At 38.1% G+C, this 20783-nt stretch overlaps 1 protein-coding gene across 8 annotated transcripts in view; it reads left to right on the top strand.

Annotated features, from left to right (window-relative positions):
- Window positions 1-20783, top strand: part of ARMC3 (armadillo repeat containing 3) — a 99020-nt gene that overhangs the window by 32963 nt on the left and 45274 nt on the right. For 5 of the 8 annotated variants that reach the window (XM_055708342.1, XM_055708336.1, XM_055708337.1 and 2 more), the window contains 3 exons: window positions 161-2749; window positions 9757-9800; window positions 15551-15599. In XM_055708342.1, coding sequence (XP_055564317.1) covers window positions 15552-15599 — 48 coding nt within the window. In that variant the 5' untranslated portion in view covers window positions 161-2749; window positions 9757-9800; window position 15551. The remainder of the gene's footprint in view (window positions 1-160; window positions 2750-9756; window positions 9801-15550; window positions 15600-20783) is intronic. The other 3 variants (XM_055708341.1, XM_055708344.1, XM_055708340.1) reach the window with 2 other exon arrangements.

Below are 20783 nucleotides of genomic sequence, written 5' to 3'. Positions count from 1 at the left end.
TTTTCTAGTCATAAAAGGGCATTTTCATTTAAAAGAAAAAAAAATCAGAGTTATAAAGGGACTTTCATCCAAACTAGCATCTTTCTCAGGCAAATTTATTTGCATTACTTGTGTGCATAACTTCAAACTTAAAAATGTTTGTTTCTTTTCTGATTTCCAGGTGAAAAAAAAAATCCCTACATGGAGGATTTCTTCTCTCTCTCTCAGCTGCAAACCTATTTTGCCTCAAGTTTTTTAAATGCTACACAGTAAGCAAAAGGAAAACGAAACCATAATTCTGTACTCTGTACTGTTTTCTGAGTTGAGAGTTATGTAAATTATGTACATTAATGAAGAGGAACTGAAGAAAAGTGAAAAAATTGCTCAATTTCCCCTCTGACCCAGAAAGAAACATTGGGAGGGAAAGAAAAGGGCCAAAATCTTAAATTCTGAGGATTCTAAATTTGTAATTGAGAGAACAAAGACTTTGACCAAGAAAAATTTCCCATTTTAATGCCCCAGTATTGAAACAATTAAAAATATTCATTAAATTATCTTCTATTTTTTGTGACTCTAGCCTTCAAATCCAAGATAAGAACGGAGTTGTCATTCCTTGTTGAAACACAGCCTTTGGCAAGGCTTCAGAGGATCGGTGCTGTTATAAGAATAGAAACAATACAGCACAATTTGTCCTGAGAACACTACAGAATGTTTCATCTTTGAAGACTGAAGCTGTAAACTGAAATTTGGGCAAGAAAAATCAGTTTTTTTAAACACAATCTCTGTATTACTTCATCAGCACAAGAAATTATGGCCTCTGAGAACACCCAATATCAAACTTAGCATGTCCATGATGACACTTATAGTACCCCAGAGAATTGATTCAGTTAAACCTTAAAAAGTATCTATGTCTTAGGAAAAACAAGTGATGTTTTAAAATGTATTTGCTACAAAACTGTGAAAATATTTAGGCAGAATTATCTGATTTGTGTTAGATGTGAGGTCAAAAAGATGATTTCTTCAGTTATTCCTTCCTTCAGTCTTTCACTACAGTAATTCCTTAACATCTCTGATAACATCTACAGTTTTCAAAAAACACTGTAGATAAAACCCACACTTGTTTATGTTCATTTATGTTAGCTGACTGTGGTCACTACTGTTTTTTAAAACCAGAAAATGTGATAGCCATGGTGACTAAAAACAGTCTCATTTTCTGGGGATACGTATGCCCTAACAAACAAGTGTGCCACCTATTGATGTACTAGATACCACTTAAGCATACCCTTCCTAATTTTGTAATGCTTATACTTTCCAGCAACAGTATTTAAGGACTTTAATGAACCTCAGTCCAAAACATTGTGTATGACAAGGACTTCAGAAGGTGCTGGTTTCATAGGCAGAAATTCAAGTATAGAAATACAAAAGTATTTGGTCATTCCAGTTAAACAACCAAATTGTTTTCATTTTATTATGTATTTTTTTCAGGATTATACAGGAAGTCTATCATCTCAACTCCTGGCTTAAAACTTTTACTGCTGAACTGCTTGTCCTATTCTGAGTGTCTCTGAAGATATTAAGTACATATACACACATGAACTGATGTTACATACGTTACATACCACTACCAGCAGTCAGAGATCTAGGCTGTAGGTCTAGATACAAGCTGTGGCTGCAAGTCATCAGTTTCCAAATGATAGTGCTATGCAATTTGCCATTTACAAACTATGATTAATACATTTGCTAAAATAAATCATCCATTAATTTAGTTTTAATATTGTATAGAAGAACAACTGACTAGAGAATACAACTACACTGGGAGAGCATTTTTCAATATTCCCACACCATACACTTGGTGCAGGCAGGGTGCCTGTGAAAAATGAAGACTTACAAATCTTACTTGCAAGCTAAAAGAATGAAAGGCTTGTTCTTTGTTTTGATTTCTTTTTTTTTTCTCCCCCTAGAGAAAGAGGTCCATTTACATTGATATTGAGTATTTTAATGTGTGAAGTAATATAGCAAACTGAAATGCCAAGATGATACGTTGTAAATTCATCACTCCCTAAGCCAGCTGCTTCTTGTCAGAAAAGGAAAGTCCCTTTTAAGTGTCTTTTCAGACTGATATAAAACAAGTTATATGACAAGACTGTTTGTACTGTATGTCATCAGGTATTTCTTAAAGCATAAATTATGATTGATTTTTTTCTTAAATGGAAAAAAGAATTATTTCAGACAAGCAATCCAGCAAATAGTAATTCCACTTCTGACGTTTCAGGAAATGAGAAATTACTCCCCCAGTGGTGCTTTCAGTAACACTAGAAAGATAATTTCAAACACCTCAGCATGCAAATTTCCAACACTTAAATTCAACAAATACTTTGATTTAGCAGTAGCTTATGCATTTAAGTCCCTTTTGAAATTAAATATTTAAAATGTTGTTCCACAATATTCTTTCAAGTACATTTTTAATCCATACTTGATTTATTTCTGTAGAAGCCTTAATTTAATCAAATTGACAGGATGTTTGGCCCTATTCCTTCATAGGAAAGCAGACAAATTCTTGAAGAAGTAAAGATCATGAAGAAGTGTGCAAAGCAGATGACTTGCCTCTACTAAGCTACAGCAAAATTTTTTTCTTTCTTCTCTGCCACTGTGAGGTGCTCCTAACTGTTGTAAGCATGACAGATCAGTTGGCCAGACTTCATGGAGCGTTGGTCAGTCATAAACTGCCCTTAAACGTTCGGTGTGATTTCTCCTGTCTGCTGAGATACCGGTCAGTATGGTTCTTGACTTGTCATGGCAGTTGTTTTCCAGTGAAGGTGATCATAAATCTCTGTAAATTTTCTATGGGAGTGCTGATGTTGAAAGTGGAATGAGACATCCTCACACGTGTAGCTTGATTATATCTAAAAATGACCCACCAGCTCTTCTATTATGATGGTACGCATCTATTATGGTAGTGTAAGGCCAGGATCTGTTTGTGCTATGATCTCAACAGATTGGTACGGCTTATAAAAATAGAACTGCATTTATCCTTGAAGAGCAACATTATTAGAAATCTGGGGAGAAGCAATGAGATTTGTGATTAAAAGGAATCACGGGAGAGAGTTGATAGCAGCTGTAATTTCTTTACCTATTACTACCTGACTTTGAAGCCCCCAAATGATCGTATTTGCTTGTTTCCTGTTACTTCTGCAGTTGCCGATAGCAATTTCAAGCTAGAAAATGTTACTTGATTCCAGAATTTGGCTTAGTATTCCTTCCAAAATATCCCTGGCTGGCAAAAAATAATACAACAATGAATTAATATTCTGAGAATAGCACATTATCTGTACAGCATGGCTTTCTTAATCATCAAACCAGAGCTGATGATAGAAATGAGATAACTCTTTCGGCCCTCTGGCAAAACCCTGTGCTGATGTCTCACCAGTGGGGCCTCAATAGGTGATGCTCTGGCAGAGATCTGCCTGCACCTTGCTCTAAGTCGCTAACTTTTATCTGTTCCTCTCAAGAACAGATGGCTTTTCCAACTTTTTTCATGATTGCACTGAAAATCGATAGTGAAACAGGAACAAGAGAAAAAAAGACCACAAAAGGCAGGCGTGAACATGGCAGCTTTCATAGACTGAGTGTACATTTTTATTAATTTTCAGAAATTGTATTCTTTGGGTGAGAAAGTAGCCTTTTCCTTTAATTTTGAGACAGACTGATTTATTTTTTCATCACTGCCCCAGCTCATCGCTATTAATGACTTAATGCTTCCCTCAAAGATGTGTTACCAGCACTTTGGAGTCGGGATAAATTGTGACAAAATGGATTAATGCATGTGTCATGGTGAAATCACTCCCCGGGGCTCTGGAGATCCATATTAAACGAACACGCCTGAAGCCACTGCCCAGGGACAACTGGGAAACGGGAGAAGAGGCGCTGGGAATAGCGGCGGCGGTGGCCGCAAGCTCCCCTCAGGCGCGCCCAGCCCGCCCCACCTTCCCGCCCCACTTTCCCGCCCGCTCCCCCGCGCGGCGGCCCGCGCATGCGCCGCAGGTGTCGCCTAGCAACTGGCGAAACACCGGTGCGGGCCGCTGCTGCGTGATCGCCCCCGGGCGGCGCGTCGTGCCCGGGCGCGGCGGGTGAGTGGGGGCTGCTCCCGGCCCGCCTCTCTAGGGTGGGTGGCGGCAGGTCTGGCGCGGGCGGTGGGACGGTGTCTCCGCGGAGAGCAGCAGCGGCGCCTGAGGAGAGGGGCACGTAAGGGGGCAGGTAGCGCGAGGGCCGGGGGCTTGGGCGCTGACAGCTCCAAGCAAGCAGAAATAATCCGTTTTGTGTCGGTGGCGAGCCGCCGGTGGGAGCCCTGGCGGCGCGGGCGCGGCAGGCGGCCGGCGGGGCCGGCGCGGCGCTGGGCGGGCGGGGCCGCTGCCCTCGGGGGCTGCCCAGCTGCGCGCCCCGCCGCACGGCGCGCTCGGCGCCTCAGCGCTGCGCGGCGAGCTGAGAGCCGCCTGGCTGCAGCCTTTCGAAAGTCACGAGTCAAAGTTAAAAAAGAATCGTTCTTTCTCATTGGTATTATTATTATTAAAGGCGTACGCTGACATCTCCTCCAACCACAACCAAAAAAACCTAAAAACTTACTCTCTGCTCGGTAATGGCACCCACACCTTTAAGAACAGCAGTGACAGTTGCAAGATTTATAATAAATTTTTAAGATTTAGTAACAGCTGAAGTGTATCAGAAAGAACATAAATAACATTTAAAACCAGGCAGAGCAAATCCTGCACCTGGGGGCTCCTGACAGTATTTCCTACTGGAAACTGGGAGTTCAGGGATTGGCGTCAGCAAAGGAACTGAAAGGCACGGGTGGGCTTTTTCAGCAGAGGGTGACTGTGACCAGTACTTCCAGATGTGAACTGGGAAGCAAGGAACTGCAGTGGACCTGCCCTAAGGAAACTTATATGGTAGAGGAAAATAATTTTATTTAAAAATTTGGATATGTAATATGAACAAAGAAAACAGTGCACTTACAGATAAGATACATAGAATTTATGTGTGACAGTAACCTGAAAGGTATGAGACCTAAAATTGTATGGATAATAGATAAGGAAAAAAAAATTATTGATGTTTCAAAGGTTTGGGGGCATCTGCAGACAGGAATTTCAAACCAAAGCATGGATTTGATGACAGAGGAGTATTATCTGTAGAACAGAACTCTCATAATCTTACTGCTAATCTGAAGTTATCATCTATATAAGGTAGTCTGATACTGTATTATTTTAACCTATGCAAGATAAACACATCTGCTTTCTGTTGTTCCTTGACTGTGAGCAAGCTCACTTTCTCACCTCTGTTGAAAGTGAATGGAAGCAACATTTTTTATTTCCCTTCATTTTTGTGATATTTATCATGTTGCCATTTTCAGATTATCTGATGTTCTGCTAACACCACAATGAATGCCAACATGGGTTTATACATCCTATAGTTCCTACTTCGGTTTGCAAACCTCCTACCTGTATTTGTCGTAAACTGTAACAAATTTAATCTTTTTTTTTTTTTTAAGCTGTTAATATATTAAATGCTGGTAAATGAACAGTTAAAATTAAATGACAGGGCTACCCTTGCAGTTTGGCGTAATAATAAAAGTCATGTACATAATAGTAGCATAGCTGAGGTATTTCCAATGTTGACAAAGGAGTATGAGTACAATTTTAAACAAGACAGAGGCTTTATCTGGGATGCTGTGTTCAGCTCAGGTCATCCGTGTTTTCAAGAGGTTGACTTAAGAGTTTATGAGGATGATGTGGGAAGAATCACTTTCTTTGAGGAAATTAGAAGAGTTCTTTAACAAAATTAAATCTGAGGTGGGATATGTTTTTTATTTTCAAATAGAGGAGGGCCCTGAAGATGATCAGAGGACTAAAGTGCCTCACCTATGAAGACAGGCTGGGAGATTTGGGGTTGTTAAGCCTGGAGCAGAGAAGACTCCAGGGAGACCTTATAGGAGCCTTCCAGTACCTGAATGGGGCCTACAAGAAAGCTGGAGAGGGACTTTTTACAAGGGCATGTAGTGATAGGAGAAGGGAGAATGGTTTTAAACGGAAAGAGGGTAGATTTAGTTTCGATATAAGGAAGAAATACTTCCCTGTGAGAGTGGTGAGGCACTGGAACAGGTTGCCCAGAGAAGCTGTGGATGCCCCATCCCTGGACGTGTTCAAGGCCAGGCAGGATGGCGCTTTGAAACACCTGGTGTAGTGGAAGGTGTCCCTGCCATGGCAGGGGGTTGAACTATAATGACCTTTAAAGGTCCCTTCCAACCCAAACTATTCTATGATTCTAATTGTATTCTGATTCTATATATGTAACTATATATATAGTGTATATATAGTATACTATATAGTATGTCTAGAACATAGTAAATATATAGTATATAGTATAAATATTTAGTATAAATAATGTTTTAATACACGCCGGCAAAGAAACTAATTGACAAATGGCTGAACATGACACAAATACAGCAAACTTGTCATGAATAAATGCAGACTAAATTTAAATTAAAAAAGGTCCTTGGGTGTCTGAGCATTTGGCTTGTGGAACAGCTTTTTTAACAAGAGAAGTGGGAACAAAATACCTAACAGTTTTTAAGGTACAGCGTGAGAGGTATCAGATGGGATTAATATGATGCGGTGGCTGTGATGGGGCAGGGGAATAAGTTTGATCAGAATGTCCCTTTCACCCAGTGTCCCTGTGAAGCTAGCAGAAGGAAGCATTCATTTTAAGACATGTAGATGGCACAGCTGGCTAAAAAAAGGCATGTATTTAATTTTTTACTAGTCTTTAAAATGTCTGTCTTCCTAAGGCAGACCATCTTTGACTTCTGTATGAGAAGTGTCCTGCTATTATTGCTCATGCAGTGGTTGTGTAACTACTGTCTCTCATTTGGTTTAGATTAAGTCAATTTTTCTTTAGTTTCTTTCTTATGGGATGAGGGATTTCACTATGTGTCTCAGTGAGACATTTAAAATCACAGACATAATTTCTAAAACTCTCCTTTCATTCAGGTTGTCATAGCTTAGATTCTCCAAGGATAGATCCTAGGTCTGATGTTATTTAATATGTTCATTATAATTTGGAAATGAGCAATAACATAGAGAAATCAAAATTTTCTAGTGAGATAAAGTAATTTATGTTACAACTAAAGAAGACTGCTAGAAACTTCCGAGAGCTCTTCTGCAGTTAGGTGAACTGGTAGCAGTGTGACAGATAAAATTCATTGTTGATGAAACCAATGTAATTTAGACTGTCGGGACTATGTGGAACAATATACTCTTCAACAATGAACTTAAATTAATTGTGATCAACTGAGAAAATTACCTGCTCACCATATGTGGATAGTGTAGTGAAGATCTTCACTGAGGAAATTGGGTAAAAATTAATACCCAAAAAGTTATAATGTCACTGGAATAAATCAGTAGTGTTCTAGAACTGATTATGGTATTTCAGGTTAGGGTCATCATGTCTGAGAAAGATTTAACAGTCACAGAGGGACTCTGAGACAAGAAACATATATGTCTGGAAAAGCTATACAGTAAAAATAATTAAGGCAGCTTAGAAAGGTGATAAATCAAAATGTACAGGGAGTTATAAAAGAAAGCCTAAAAGATCAAGTCAGGGCATCTTTTAACTGAAGTTGTAGTACAAGAACAAGGGGATATTGTGTTGAATTGAATAACACATTTAAACTGTTTACATATTTTTAAAATCTAAAGAGTAGGTCCTTATACAGTACACTTGACAATTGGATGGGTGCCATAGCGTGTCAAACTAAGAATGAAGAGTAAAAGGATTAAGCATTTATGTGGACAATAAAAATAGCTACTATTGTTAGGAAGAACATAAAAACTTCAGGAGATCTAAACCTTTGTACTTTAGGGAAATAAAAAACCTGTAACAGATGAAGGAAATCTGACTTTTGGGATTGGTTTCATGCATTTATCAGAAGCATTTGGCTCTTACCATTCTGGAGGTGGGATACTGATCTGCCATGGAAGACTGTTCTTACTCACTGAAGGAGGATTTTTGTGCTGAGGCCTCATTAATTCTGTGATTTGGAAAGAATGCTATCGTGTTCCGTAATTCCCATTACTTCTTTTTACTGACGTTCATACATCATATTTTACACTGTACAAATTGGAAAATACATTCTGTCCCTACAGCTTAGGATCTTAACACAACCGAAACACTCCTGACAGTATACCTCTTACTTAGCTGTACCAAGCTGTTCAGCTTCAGAAAACGGTGAAGTATGGTCCTTGGGCAGTATGAAAAAAGGTGCTGTTATCAATCAGAGGATGTACATGAGTCAAAATTTTATTGCCAATCTTGCCTATTTTCACAGCATCAGGTTGTGGAATCAAATACCTGAGAATCCTGGCTTTTGTTAAAAATCTAAGCATCTATCCTTGTGCTTTTGAAAGTAACAGATGAATGTCAATGTGATATCAGAATGCAAATAAAAAGTATCAACGTATGTTGAGTTCTGAGATTTTAAATGAATATTTGTATTATTTTTTAGCTTACCTAAAATCCCCACCTTTTTTCTCTCATAGCTATTTCCTCAGCCTGGCATCTAACTACAAACTCATTTTGGTTTTAAGGGTTTGCTTGCAGAGTCCTCCACTCTGCGTCTCTCAGTATTTTTTTTTAGTGAATCTTTTGTTTTGTGCATTGTATAATTTACAAACACATAGATGGTTGGAAAAAATGTAATCTTTAAATGAACTGTCAGAATGATCAGAATGTATTTGAAGGGGGGTGTACAGGGGGATGGACTTTGCCCAGCTGAATTAAAATAGAAAATGTTATCTTTTATCTAGGAACAGGTTCTAGTTAAGTTTGGTTAGTTAACATCTGTTGCACTGTAGCTAATTCTTGACTTAATCCTAATCATTTTTTGCCTAATACACATGGGCATAGATAAAACAGTGGGCAGGTTCAAAGATCTTGACTTAATTGGTCTCTTATATAATGTATTATTTTCATACAGCATATATCTTCAGCAACTGAATATTAAATTGGACCTGGTACCTCTTTTTAACTCTCTTCTGTGAAGCCAAGTTTTTTATAATGTACTAATGCTTGCAGTGGCATTACAACACTGGGCAAGGGGAGTCTGTTAATCCGTATTTAAGGAGTAGGACAGAAGAAACACAGAAGAATCATCTGGGAGAAGGAAAGAAGGGAGTTTCAAAATTATTCTATGTTGCTCTCTTAATTATTAAAAAGGTACCTGTACCTGTGATGATGAGGAGGATATTTAGACCGGCATACAAAGGGCATACTAGTTTAGGGACTCAAGAAAGCAGTAAGATTTAGTAAGACTACCATTGCTGTGATTATAATTTTAGTATCTTCCTTTTGATTGCATTGGAAGGTAGCAGAACTAGAGTGTCCATACAGAAATTAATTGATGTAATCAATGCAGATGACCAGTTTATAGGAAATTTTCATTGTTATCACAGAAAATGTATTTTAATTTCTGTGAGACAAGAAGAAGCATCGAGACTTCACTTAACCTAGGTAGACTAAATTGAGATTACGTAATTATCACTTGGAAGGCAAAAAGAATCTCACTTGTGCATTGTTTTCAGGAAGAACCTACAAATCATGGCCAGGTTGTAGTAACAGAGCTTCAAAGTATCTTAAAGCATGGGACAATTAATTCGCAAGTGGATTGTGTAATAAATACCTGGTTAGAAGCTATTCTTAAATCCTTCTCTTTGTGTTGCTTTTCCATAGGACTAATTGCTCTCAGAAGAGACCTTTGATTCCTTGACTAAGAGGTAAGTTCCACAGCTGGCTGTGTCTTTGACTTATTCTTTGTCTCCTGCTTTGCTAGCATTCAGTATGTGCAGGGTCTTAGGTTGTGTCAAATATTTAATGTTTTAGAAAACAGAAAATGCAAATGGAACAATTAATGTTTTCTAAATGCATTGCCCAGCATAAAACCACAAAATATTATGGTCTTTACATGTATGCAACAGGACTCTGATAGTACAGATATATACTCCATACTGTAAAGGTTTCAGTATTTTGAACAGAAAAACCACCATAAGACTTTCCTCATATTTCAAAGTATGCTTTATAGACCTTTTTTTTGTTAAAGCTCACTTGCTATCCATCATCTGGTATTTAAAAAAAAAAAAAAGAAAGAAAAATTAGAGTGACTAGAAATAAGTGGTTATCTCAGATTTGCAGTCCAAGAGAAACGTTTCACACCAAGCAGAGATTCCCAGACCAAGACAATAAAATGAAGTACAGGGATCATGGCCATCATTATCTTACAATCTAGTACTTGGAGTCTCTCCTCTTGTCAGGCATCTGCAACAACTCTAAAAAACTAGGTAATATTTCCTGATTATATTTGATGTGGCAGAGATGCCAGTTCATGATATAATAGCCAGGAGGTTAAGAGGGTTCCACTTTTCAACTAAAAAGTCCACATTTGTGACCTTCCTCAAAATCATTTTCTACTTATGGGTAAAATGTTCTAGTCACGGAGATGTTACTGGAGATGGGCCTATTCCTTCAGCAGCTTTTAAAAAGAAAAGGTGGCTGTGTTTTGTCATGCCTAGTTCTGCTAATGCTCTGTCTACTGTGATAGTATCTGCCAGGCCTAGCATGTGGCTTCATGTGGAGAAACAGGGTAATAAGTTTATCTCACTAAATTTAGATGTCAATGTAAATGTCAATACATGAGCTAGCAACTCTAGGCTCTGTTTTTGGTCTGAGGAAAAAGTATTTATTTTTAAGGTGCAATTCAATTTTAGATAACCTACTTTAGGATTAATCTGCCTTAAGACCTATTGAATACATTGACTAGATCTCCACTGATTATCAGGTAGAGTGACTAACTTAAGTACTGATGCCTAATTAGTTTAGTGGATACTGCTCATAGTTTCTGGGTACTGGTTTAACTTAAGATACTCACAGTGGGATAGTTCTGGTCCTATGGGAAAGCTGGAGGCCCTAATGAAGTTCAGGGTGAAACAGTGGTGTCTGCTGAGCTTTGGCACCAAGAATAGTCAGAGCTGAGGGTGTGTGTTGGGGATCGTAGTTTTGGAATAAGGATTTAGTTAGACGTAATGACTGTCCTGCTGGCTGAGAGACAACACCTGATGAGAACACTGCACTGGAACAGGGTAGGAGCAAAGCAAAGCAGGCTGCCCACCACTGAAGGCAATAAATTTCAGGTGGAGGACAGGAAGTAGCATAGAAACTACTTCATATGATAACTTCATAGATTACTTCACTGTGCATGGACTACATCTGTTATGTCAGTGTCCTTTATTACCTCTAGTTCTACATGATTTAAAACAATCAACCCTTTAATCTCAAAAAATATATGTGGAAAAAGTATGCCTCTATGATTATAGAAACCTACAGTACATCAAGTAGAGAATATTGCTCAAATGAGAATATTCTTTATTTTGCCTTTAAGATTTAGAATGATAGTATTATAGAATTATTTATGTTGGAAAAGACCTTTGAGATCATTGAGTCCAACAACATAACACTGTCAAGTCCACAACAAAATCACGTCCCTAAACACCACATCTGCATGTCTGTCATGGTTTAACCCTGGCTGGTGACCAAGCTCCATGCAGCCGCTCACTCACTCCCCTCGCAGTGGGATGGGGGAGAGTACCAGAAGAGTGAAAGTGAGAAAACCTGTGGGTTGAGATAAAGACACTTTAATAGATAAAGCAAAAACTGTGCACACAAGCAAAGCAAAACAAGGAATTCATTCAGTACTTCCCATGGGCAGGCAGGTGTTCAGCCATCTCCAGGAAAGCCAAGCTCCATCGTGCATAATGGTTACTTGGGAAGACAAATGCCATAATGCCAAATGTCCTCCCCCCTTCCTCCTTCTTCCCCCAGCTTATATATACTCCACATGACATTGCATGGTATGGAATATTGCTTTAGCTAGTTTGGGTCACCTGCCCTGGCTGTGTCCCCTCCCAGTTTCCCATGCCCCTCCAGCCCTCTCACTGGCAGGGCCCAAGGAACTTAAAGGTCCTTGACTTTGTATAAACATCACCCAGCAACAACCTAAAACATCAGTGTTCTATCAACATTGTTCTCACACCAAATCCAAAACACAGCACTGCACCAGGTACTAAGAAGAAAATTAACCCTATCCCAGATGAAACCAGGACATCTTAAATACCTCCAGGGGTGGTGACTCAACCACTTCCCTGGGGCAGCCTGTTCCAATGCTGGATAACCCTTTCAGTGAAGAACTGTTTCCTAATATCCAATCTAAACCTCCCCTGGCACAACTTGAGGCTGTTTCCTCTTGTCCTGTCACTTGTTACTTTGGAGAAAAGACCAACACTCACCTGTCTACAACCTCCTCTAAGGTAGCTGTAGAGATCAATAAGGCTTCCCCTGAGCCTCCTTTTCTCCAGGCTAAACAACCCCCATTCCCTCAGCTGTTCCTGTTAAGTCTTGTGGTCTAGAACCTTCACCAGTTTCGTTGTTCTCCTTTGGACACACTTCAGCACCTCAATGTCTGCCTTGTAGTGAGGGGCCCAAAACTGAACACGGTATTTGAGGTGCGATCTCACCAGTGCAGAGCACAGGGGGACAATCACTTCCCTGGCCCTGCTGGCCACACTGCTTTGGATACAAGCCAGGCTGCTGTTGGCCTTCTTGGCCACCTGGGCACACTGCTGGCTCATGTTCAGCCGGCTGTTGACCAGCTGCCCCAGGTCTTCCACTGCCCAGCAGCTTCCCAGCCACCCTTCCCCAGCCCGTAGCGCTGCGTGGGGCTCTTGTGTCCCCAGTGCAGGACCCGGCACTTCTCCCTGTTGAACCTCCTACAACCGGCCTCGGCCATGGGCCCGGCCTGCCCAGACCCCCCTGCAGAGCCTCCTGCCCGCCAGCAGATCAGCGCTCCCCCCGCTTGGTGCCCTCTGCACACTGGCTGAGGGGGCACTCGATCCCCTCGCCCAGATCATGGATGAAGAGATTAAACAGGACTGGCCCCAGGACTGAGCCCTGGGGGACACCACTTGTGACCGGCCACCAACGGCGTTTGACTCCGTTCACCACCGCTCCTTGGGCCCGGCCAGCCAGCCAGGTTTCACCCAGTGCAGAGCACGCATATCCAAGCCCTGAGCAGCCAGTTTCTCCAGTAATTATTTAATTTAATTAATTACACTTAATTACTAGTGAAAAGAGTTTTAGTTTTTAAAAGAGGTTTTTCAGGTAAGATACACCCAGCATTTAATCACATTTAAAAAATCTAAATCCTGCTAGTTTTTTTCTGAATTCTAAATATTTAGAATAGTAAACTGAGAATCAAAGATAAGCATACTGTAAACCTACTGAGAAAAGGCAACATGCAGCTATCATGGAGAGAAAGGTATTTGAATAAGAAGTTCTTTCATGGGTCAGTGGCCTTTCAATACCTGTACACATTGATTGTCTGAAAATCAAAATTTAATGCAGAAGACACATTTTTAATTATCAGTAAGCCAAAGAATTCCATGTGCATCATTGCTTCGAGTCAGAGGATGACTGTTGAATGCAGAGCGCTTTATGGGAACAAAGCTAAGAGCAACATTTGATGGCAGAATGCATTGAAATCCAGAATAATAACTGCAGCAAAGAAACAGACTGAGGGGTGTAATCCACAATAATTGGCCAGTTCTGTGTGCTTGTTGCTACAGATCATACTGCTTTTTTAATATTACCAAGGAACCAAATATTTCTGAAGATGTAGAAGAATGTGTGTCTTGAAAATATTCTCAGAAGTTGGATGTAATTGTACAGTGTGAAGAAATTTTTACAGTTAAAGGCTTTAGTTATTCACAGTTTTGGAATATGTATAATTATTTGAATCTATGAACATTAATTTTACAACATTATAAATACTTCTACATGAATTAACTTCTTAAAATAGTTTGGTTTAAACCTAAACTCATTCAAAATTAAAATTGCTTTTTATTACTTTAGCTTAGTTTATATTTGAAATTAATTGAGCTGAACTGAATATTTCTAAATAAATGTTCATATGTCCATATCAGGATTTAACACAGTTTTAATAACCAGTATTTCCTGGTCCTTGTAAATCTGATTCTTGTATGTGTGCATGATGCTTACTTTCTACAGTGACTGCATAAATCAGAAGGTAGTATGTCCATCATTTTTGTTGAATATACTATTAGTAATTTGTCCTTATGCTTTCTTTATATAAGTTACTCTGTCTCAAGCCAAAGCTGCACTTTCTGAAATACTGAATTCTGGGGGGTGTGTGTGTTTTCATGTGCGTGTGTATATATGCACAAGGGTAAAGCAGATGGGAGGTGAAGAATCTTTGATTGTATGGGTCTTCATCTCAAAACTATAATGAGTGACCTGCTTACGAAAATTTATATTTCAGATCCATTTTTAGAATGTGCATATGAACTGGTTTCACTACTGCCGCCTTACAGTTCAAGAAGCCAGTATAGGAACAATACCTAAAAAAAATTCAGAGGATTCAATAAGAGCTCCAGATTTTTGTTGAACACAACAAACAATAGCCTTGACTTTTGTAACCAGCCAGGCTGCAGCTCATACTGCACCAGAAAAACCTCTTATACCACAGGCAGTCTGGCTGAGGTTTAATGTGTGGTTTCCTTTTGAGAACTAATGGAGGAGTTTCTAATGGGTACTAACAGTGCACATTTCACTTTTACATAGTGTTAAAACAAACCTAAGTTTGGCATAACTTGGGTTATGTTCTAGACATAGGTAGTGCTAGTGGGTTATGTTGCTCTTTACTTTTGCCTGTAGCTGTAGAGTGGAAGGCTCTGCTGAAGTTTTGCAAGCTACATGAAATTAGGTCCACATGAGGTATTACATCCGTATGTTTCAGAAGCTACTATAGATGCAGCGGAGATGGTCTTCCTGGTTCATGTGCACATGTGCTAATAAAAAAAAGCAGAAGGTGTAAGTTGTACTTTGTGTAAATAGGTATAACTTTTTTAAACCAGTGAAATTTGTGCTGTGCAGAACTGCTTAATACCTGCAGACCTGATTTTTGTCTTCTGTGAAATATGAACAGAGAATTCAAATTGAAATTTGAACTGCATTTTGAAGGCAGACCTTATTTGTACATTCTGCAGTTGTGTAGAATGTTTGCCAACATAGAAGGTGTAGACAGAGAGAAATACGCTAATAGGACTTTCAAGTTCATACATGATTTATAGATGCAGATAAAACTAAATTAAAGCAAGAATTGTGTATTTGTACCACATTACAGCTTGAGCCTGTCACATCTCAGATCTTTCTTTTTAGTTATGTGTTTTGTTAACAGCTGTATTTTACCAAATGTGTTCAAGTGTTAGAAAGTTTGTTTTGTTTATAAGGGACAACTTTCTGCATAGAAATTAGTATGTCAAAGAGATCTTCAAATGGATCAGGTGGGTCAAATGAATGAGAAGGTCTGTCTTGCAAGCTTTCCTAAATCCCTGGTAAAATGATTCCTATAAAACAGGAGTGAGTTTGTCTGCTTTTATTTTTTGTTTTTTGTTTTTAGAATGGGTAAAAAAGTAAAGAAGGAAGTAGAGCCTCCACCCAAGGATGTGGTAAGTTTATAAACTGCTATGTGCTATAAAATAAACATTACACAATTATAGCCCAAGCTCTGCCATCCTTACATAGTTTCTTACTCTCCCAGCTTACCCATGTTATTCTAAAAATGTATTTTAAAGATGATTCTGTTTCTGCTTTTCTTGGACAGCATACAAACCAGAGTAACTGGGCATGTATAGTTCTTTGTGGAGGTTGTTGTCTTTGGCAGGCTTTGCAAGTAGTAATGTATGAAACAATCCAGGCCTCTTTTTATTTGAAGAACAGTATTAGCTTTCCATTTGTAAAAATCAAAAGAGAAAGGAGAAGAGTGACCTGAAATTTGCCTGTCTTTTCAACTGTGCAGACATTCCCTTTCTTTAAGGATGGAAGCATTAAGATCCTAGATGGATCTGCAGAGGTTTTTACTGAATACAAAATTTTACAGGTATTTTGAATGACAATACTACATCTTCTGGATCTTATGCAAAGAGATACAGTTGTTACCAGAAAAACCTGAACTGCTGCTGTCATTGGAAGTGCTACAGTGACAAGTACAAGAACTGAAGCTAAATGTGAAATAATGGTAGTAATGTGACTTTTTTTTCAAAAGATGGAGATTAAGGGTCTGACACTAGCACACTTTTCAAGAGCGTAAATAAATTCAAAAGGTATAAGGAGACTCCCCAGAAGATAAAAGTTCAAAATATAGGTATTTTTAAAGTTGAATTGGTTTATTCAGAAAGAAGTAGAGGAAGTAAGACAGAAACATTGAAAAGGGTATAATATAAATTCTGTGTCAGATAATAACTAAATTAATGAAAATCAGGACCTCAATGAGTCCCACAGAGGAGCATGAAACTAAATCCAGTTCAGTACACTGTTTTAAAAAAGCAGTGGGTTTGTCTGTAAAGAGTGATAGTGCTGCAAGAGCTTTTTCAAAGGTCACAGAAAAATTGATCAGCAAAAACTACCTCACAATTTCAATATTAAATACGCATAAATAATTTTGACTAAGATAGTAACATCCAATAGCCGTGATGTCGCTGAGGCATAGCAATTGATATCAGGTTTTGCCCAACTCTTCTGTGGAAACATGAATATTACAAATGTAATTCATAAGTGCCAGTCAATAATAAATGCTTATGAAAGGCGACTTGACATAAAACTTCAGTGTGAGAGGGTAAGAGAGGATAAATTGATCTAAAGCCATTTCTATATGGGATAACCTAGAAAATCAGGAGGTGACACAAAGATCTATGTGGATAGGAGTAATTAAAACAGGCCTGAATAATTAAAACTTAAATATCTTTGCAGTATAAAAAAAAAAAATTAAAAGGCATGACAGTAGACGCAAGGCATACAGTTACTTGCGGTATTTAATATGTACCCTTTGTACTAGGGAAATGGAGGGTAGAAAATTTCATTTTCAAAAAGAAATACATCCATAATGACAGAAAGTTTGTCTTCTGTGCTGTGCTAAGTGGTAGAAATAGTTACTGAAAAAAACTGCATGGATGAATATGATAGTTATGGGGAGACTCAATACTGCTTGTGTAAAGGAAAGTTCAATCTCTAAAATCTGTTTGAATCCTTTAAAGGAGTCAGTGAGCACGTGCATAATGGTGATTGGGCTGATACAGTTATTTAGCTTTTTCAAAAGTTTTTAGACCAGGCTCTTCAGTCACGTAAACACTAAGAGGTAAAAAGGAACTCCTCTCCTGGCGATAGTGTTTATAAAATAGAAAGCAAAGGTGAGAAAATAAATTACTGTTCAGGTGTCATAATGGAGACAGGTTTCAAGTGGAATGTCATGGGGTGTTCTGCAACCTGTGTCATCCAGTCTATCAGAATTAATGTGGATTCTTTCATGAAAATGGCAGCCTGTTACTAAGTAGGCAAAAAGGAATAAATATATTTCAAATTCCAGGAATAAAAGGCAAAACACCATGTCACTATCAAATGCATTATACATGCACATGATGAATACCATTAACAGTTCTGGTGTTTCCATCTCAAAAAAAGGTACAGTTGAAAAGTACTAAGAAAGGCAACAAGAATAAACACAGTGTCTTCTATATTAGGAAAGATCAAAGGGAATAGGTTTCTTCATCCCCAAAAGGAAATGTCTGTGAAGAGGAATATCATAGAAACTTATAAAATGATGAATACAAAGAGAAGGCAAATGGGTGTAATTTATTTTGCTGTTTCTTATGGTGAACAAACTGTGGAGGACAAAATTATCAGGTTGTAAAACAAAGAAAAGGCACAACTCTTTATATGACCATTAAATTGTGATACTGGTGCCTCAGAATATTAATGGTGGCTAAAAAATTTACTGGCTTCAAAGATTACTTACCAAATTAACTGGAAGGAAATTTTTCTTGGACCTTTTGAACACAGAGATAAAATCACTGACTCAAGGTTGCAGAGTGCTTCAGTCTGGGAGGAAATATAAGCAAATTCTAATAGTCTGCTTGCCCACACCTGTTACTGGCCTTTGCAAGAGAGCGAATGCTGGGCTAGATGGGTCTTTGGTCTGACTGGAAACATATTTCATATTATCTTCAATTTCAGGATAAATTGATGTAAACCAAAACCAAAACCCCAAATACTCTACAGTTTCTAATGGCTTTGAAGTCAAAGGTACACAAAAATAATGAACAAAGACATACAGAAGTTTATGAATTGTAGCTTTCTCTTTCATTTAACTTGGCTTTTTCTTAATACAGACCAAATGTTGGAAATGTTGTTGCTTATAAACCAGGTAAATTTCTGTGTTTAATTCAAGGTTGTTTGTAACTTCAGAGGTATTATTCTAGCATGTAACCTGTCCTGTATGTGCCATTAAGGGAAGAGTCTGCAATGATGTATGAAGATTTAGGCACAAGTCTTGATTTTTTGGAAAAAAAAAAAAAAAAAAAAGAGGGGGGACTCTAGCTATGCTGGCATTGTGATAAGCAAAAGTCATATCCAGTTCTGTGATGGTTTTGATAGTTTTGATGAACAGTGTTACTTCCCAGCAAATCACTGACTTTTTCAGGCCTCTGACTTGTTAAACATTATCTTAAACATTGATTTCAGTGACTCTTCTTACAGTGCTTTCAACACGAAGCTACTTCTAATAGGAAAGTGCCTATTGAATATTTCAGACAGTAGTAGTGAATGTAATGTCTATACAAAAGGGTAGAGATTAGACCAATTTCACTCTGCTCATTTGCCAACCCATCATTAAATCCTAGGAATTATCGCTGAATTGTAGTTTATAGGATTACTTGTGAACATGAGACACAACGAAAATGGAGCAATGTAATAGTGTCTTTGATATTAGGTCAATGTAAATAAATAACTGATATTTTAAAACTCTTATTTCATATTTCATTTCTTATTACGCTTTATCTGAGATCAATCTTTGTGTTTGTTTATCTCTGGAGGATGAACAGCTTTCGCTAAAAATTATGGTGTTATCCCATCACCAAGTGTTTGGCCAGACTCAGGAGATAATGTCTGTGCTTAAATTGTAGCACTTTCCTGGAGGATCATGTTCTGTCCGTGCAAGGACACAAATCTACAGAAGTAGAGAAGTATGAAGGTGGCTAAAGGGACAATTCTTTATATGCTTCTCATATGGGTAGAATGAATGAATTTTTTTGCCTCCTTACAATCCAAAAATTAAATTCCCATAAAGAATTCCATCATTTTAGGCCCATCATTAAGATGTAACTTGGACCACTGTGCCACTATTTGATTTAATTCTTGTTGCTGAGTCATTGTTAAGCAAAATGACTTATGGTACAGTAACCTGATTATAATGTCTTTAAAAAGGAGCTTGGTTCCATGGCTTGTCCCACACCTCCAACTTGTCACAGCAAACATGAAGTTGGACAGTGTCTTCAAGTTTTCAGACCTGCTTGAAGCTAGGGAGACCAGTTAAGCACATTAGCCAGCCAGCCTCTTAACTGTTAGTGAAACTTAGATCTTGATCTTGCAGACTGTTAAATTGTGTGATATGCCTCGTGGAAGATGATGGAATTACTTAGATTTAAAAACCTACCAAAAAATTAATCTAGAAGTCTGGGTACTAGATCATATTTTGCCTTATTTTTTAAGAAGTCAGAGAAGGAGGAAGGAAAAAAGCCTCCTTTTTGTTCATTTTCCTTCTGGCACACTCATAATTTTTTTGAAGATTTGCTCCAAATAATTTCCTTGCTCGACAACTGACACTTGTATGTATCTTCATGCCCTTATTGTTCAGCAACATGTGTCTCTGATGTAGCTATTAGCAGGTTTTTAACTGAAGTAAAACAAATAATGACATTTTAAAATATATACAGTATAAATATACATTGTAATAATATTTTTAAATAATTTGTACTGCTATCTTAAGTTATTAATCTGTTGTATTTTAAAGATAAATACATTGATATTGAGAGACTGCATGACTCCAGTATCTAGTAGTTTCTGTGTATAACACAGATACTCTATAGACCTAAAGTGTGAGGACAGAAGACAGTTTTTCCATATTAAAAAATTATTTAAAATCCAAATAAGCTTAAAACTTTTTAATGGATAGAATTTTCAGAAATCCTTGAGTTTTGTTAAAGAATGAAAGGCTTTTTTAGAAGATTCCCTTGCTTAAGTGGTGTTAGCCCTAAAGAGTCTATTAAGAGGGTGAAAACTGCCAGATTTTTTGGAAAATTTCCTTCTCTGTGAGAAAGGTCAGAAATGGAAATGAACAGTTTGTATAATTTCTAACTGGATACTTCAGCTAGTACAAGATCATGGTGAGCTAGTGAACTGAATGGATGAAGGCACAGGAAGGGTCTTTTTATAATTTTTTTAAGCAACCACAAAGTGTTAATGCCACAGAGTAACCAAATCCTCTTCTTTGGGCAACACCTAAGTTCATAGACTCTGCACAGCTGCTTAAGGGAAACTTCTCATGTTTGGTTCTGAAGCTGCAGGATGCTCTTCCATGTGTAACAGAATTATATCGTTTGTTGCCTTGAAGACTTCCTAGATGTACAGGGAAGCGTTAAAAGTTTTCCCAAAATCTTCATATGAGATGAAATCATGATTACATTTGGAAGTCAATTATTCTTTCTTATTTTTCAACAATGTCTCAAATTGTTATTAAAAACTTAGTATCTCCAAGTAAATAAGAACTTATGTTAGTATTTCTGATTCAGTGTAGATCTCAA

Source organism: Falco cherrug, chromosome 4 (genome assembly GCF_023634085.1).
Source record: "Falco cherrug isolate bFalChe1 chromosome 4, bFalChe1.pri, whole genome shotgun sequence".
Lineage (NCBI taxonomy): Eukaryota > Metazoa > Chordata > Aves > Falconiformes > Falconidae > Falco > Falco cherrug.
The sequence above is the reverse complement of the archived record's forward strand: the minus strand, read 5'-3'. Positions and strand labels throughout refer to the sequence as shown.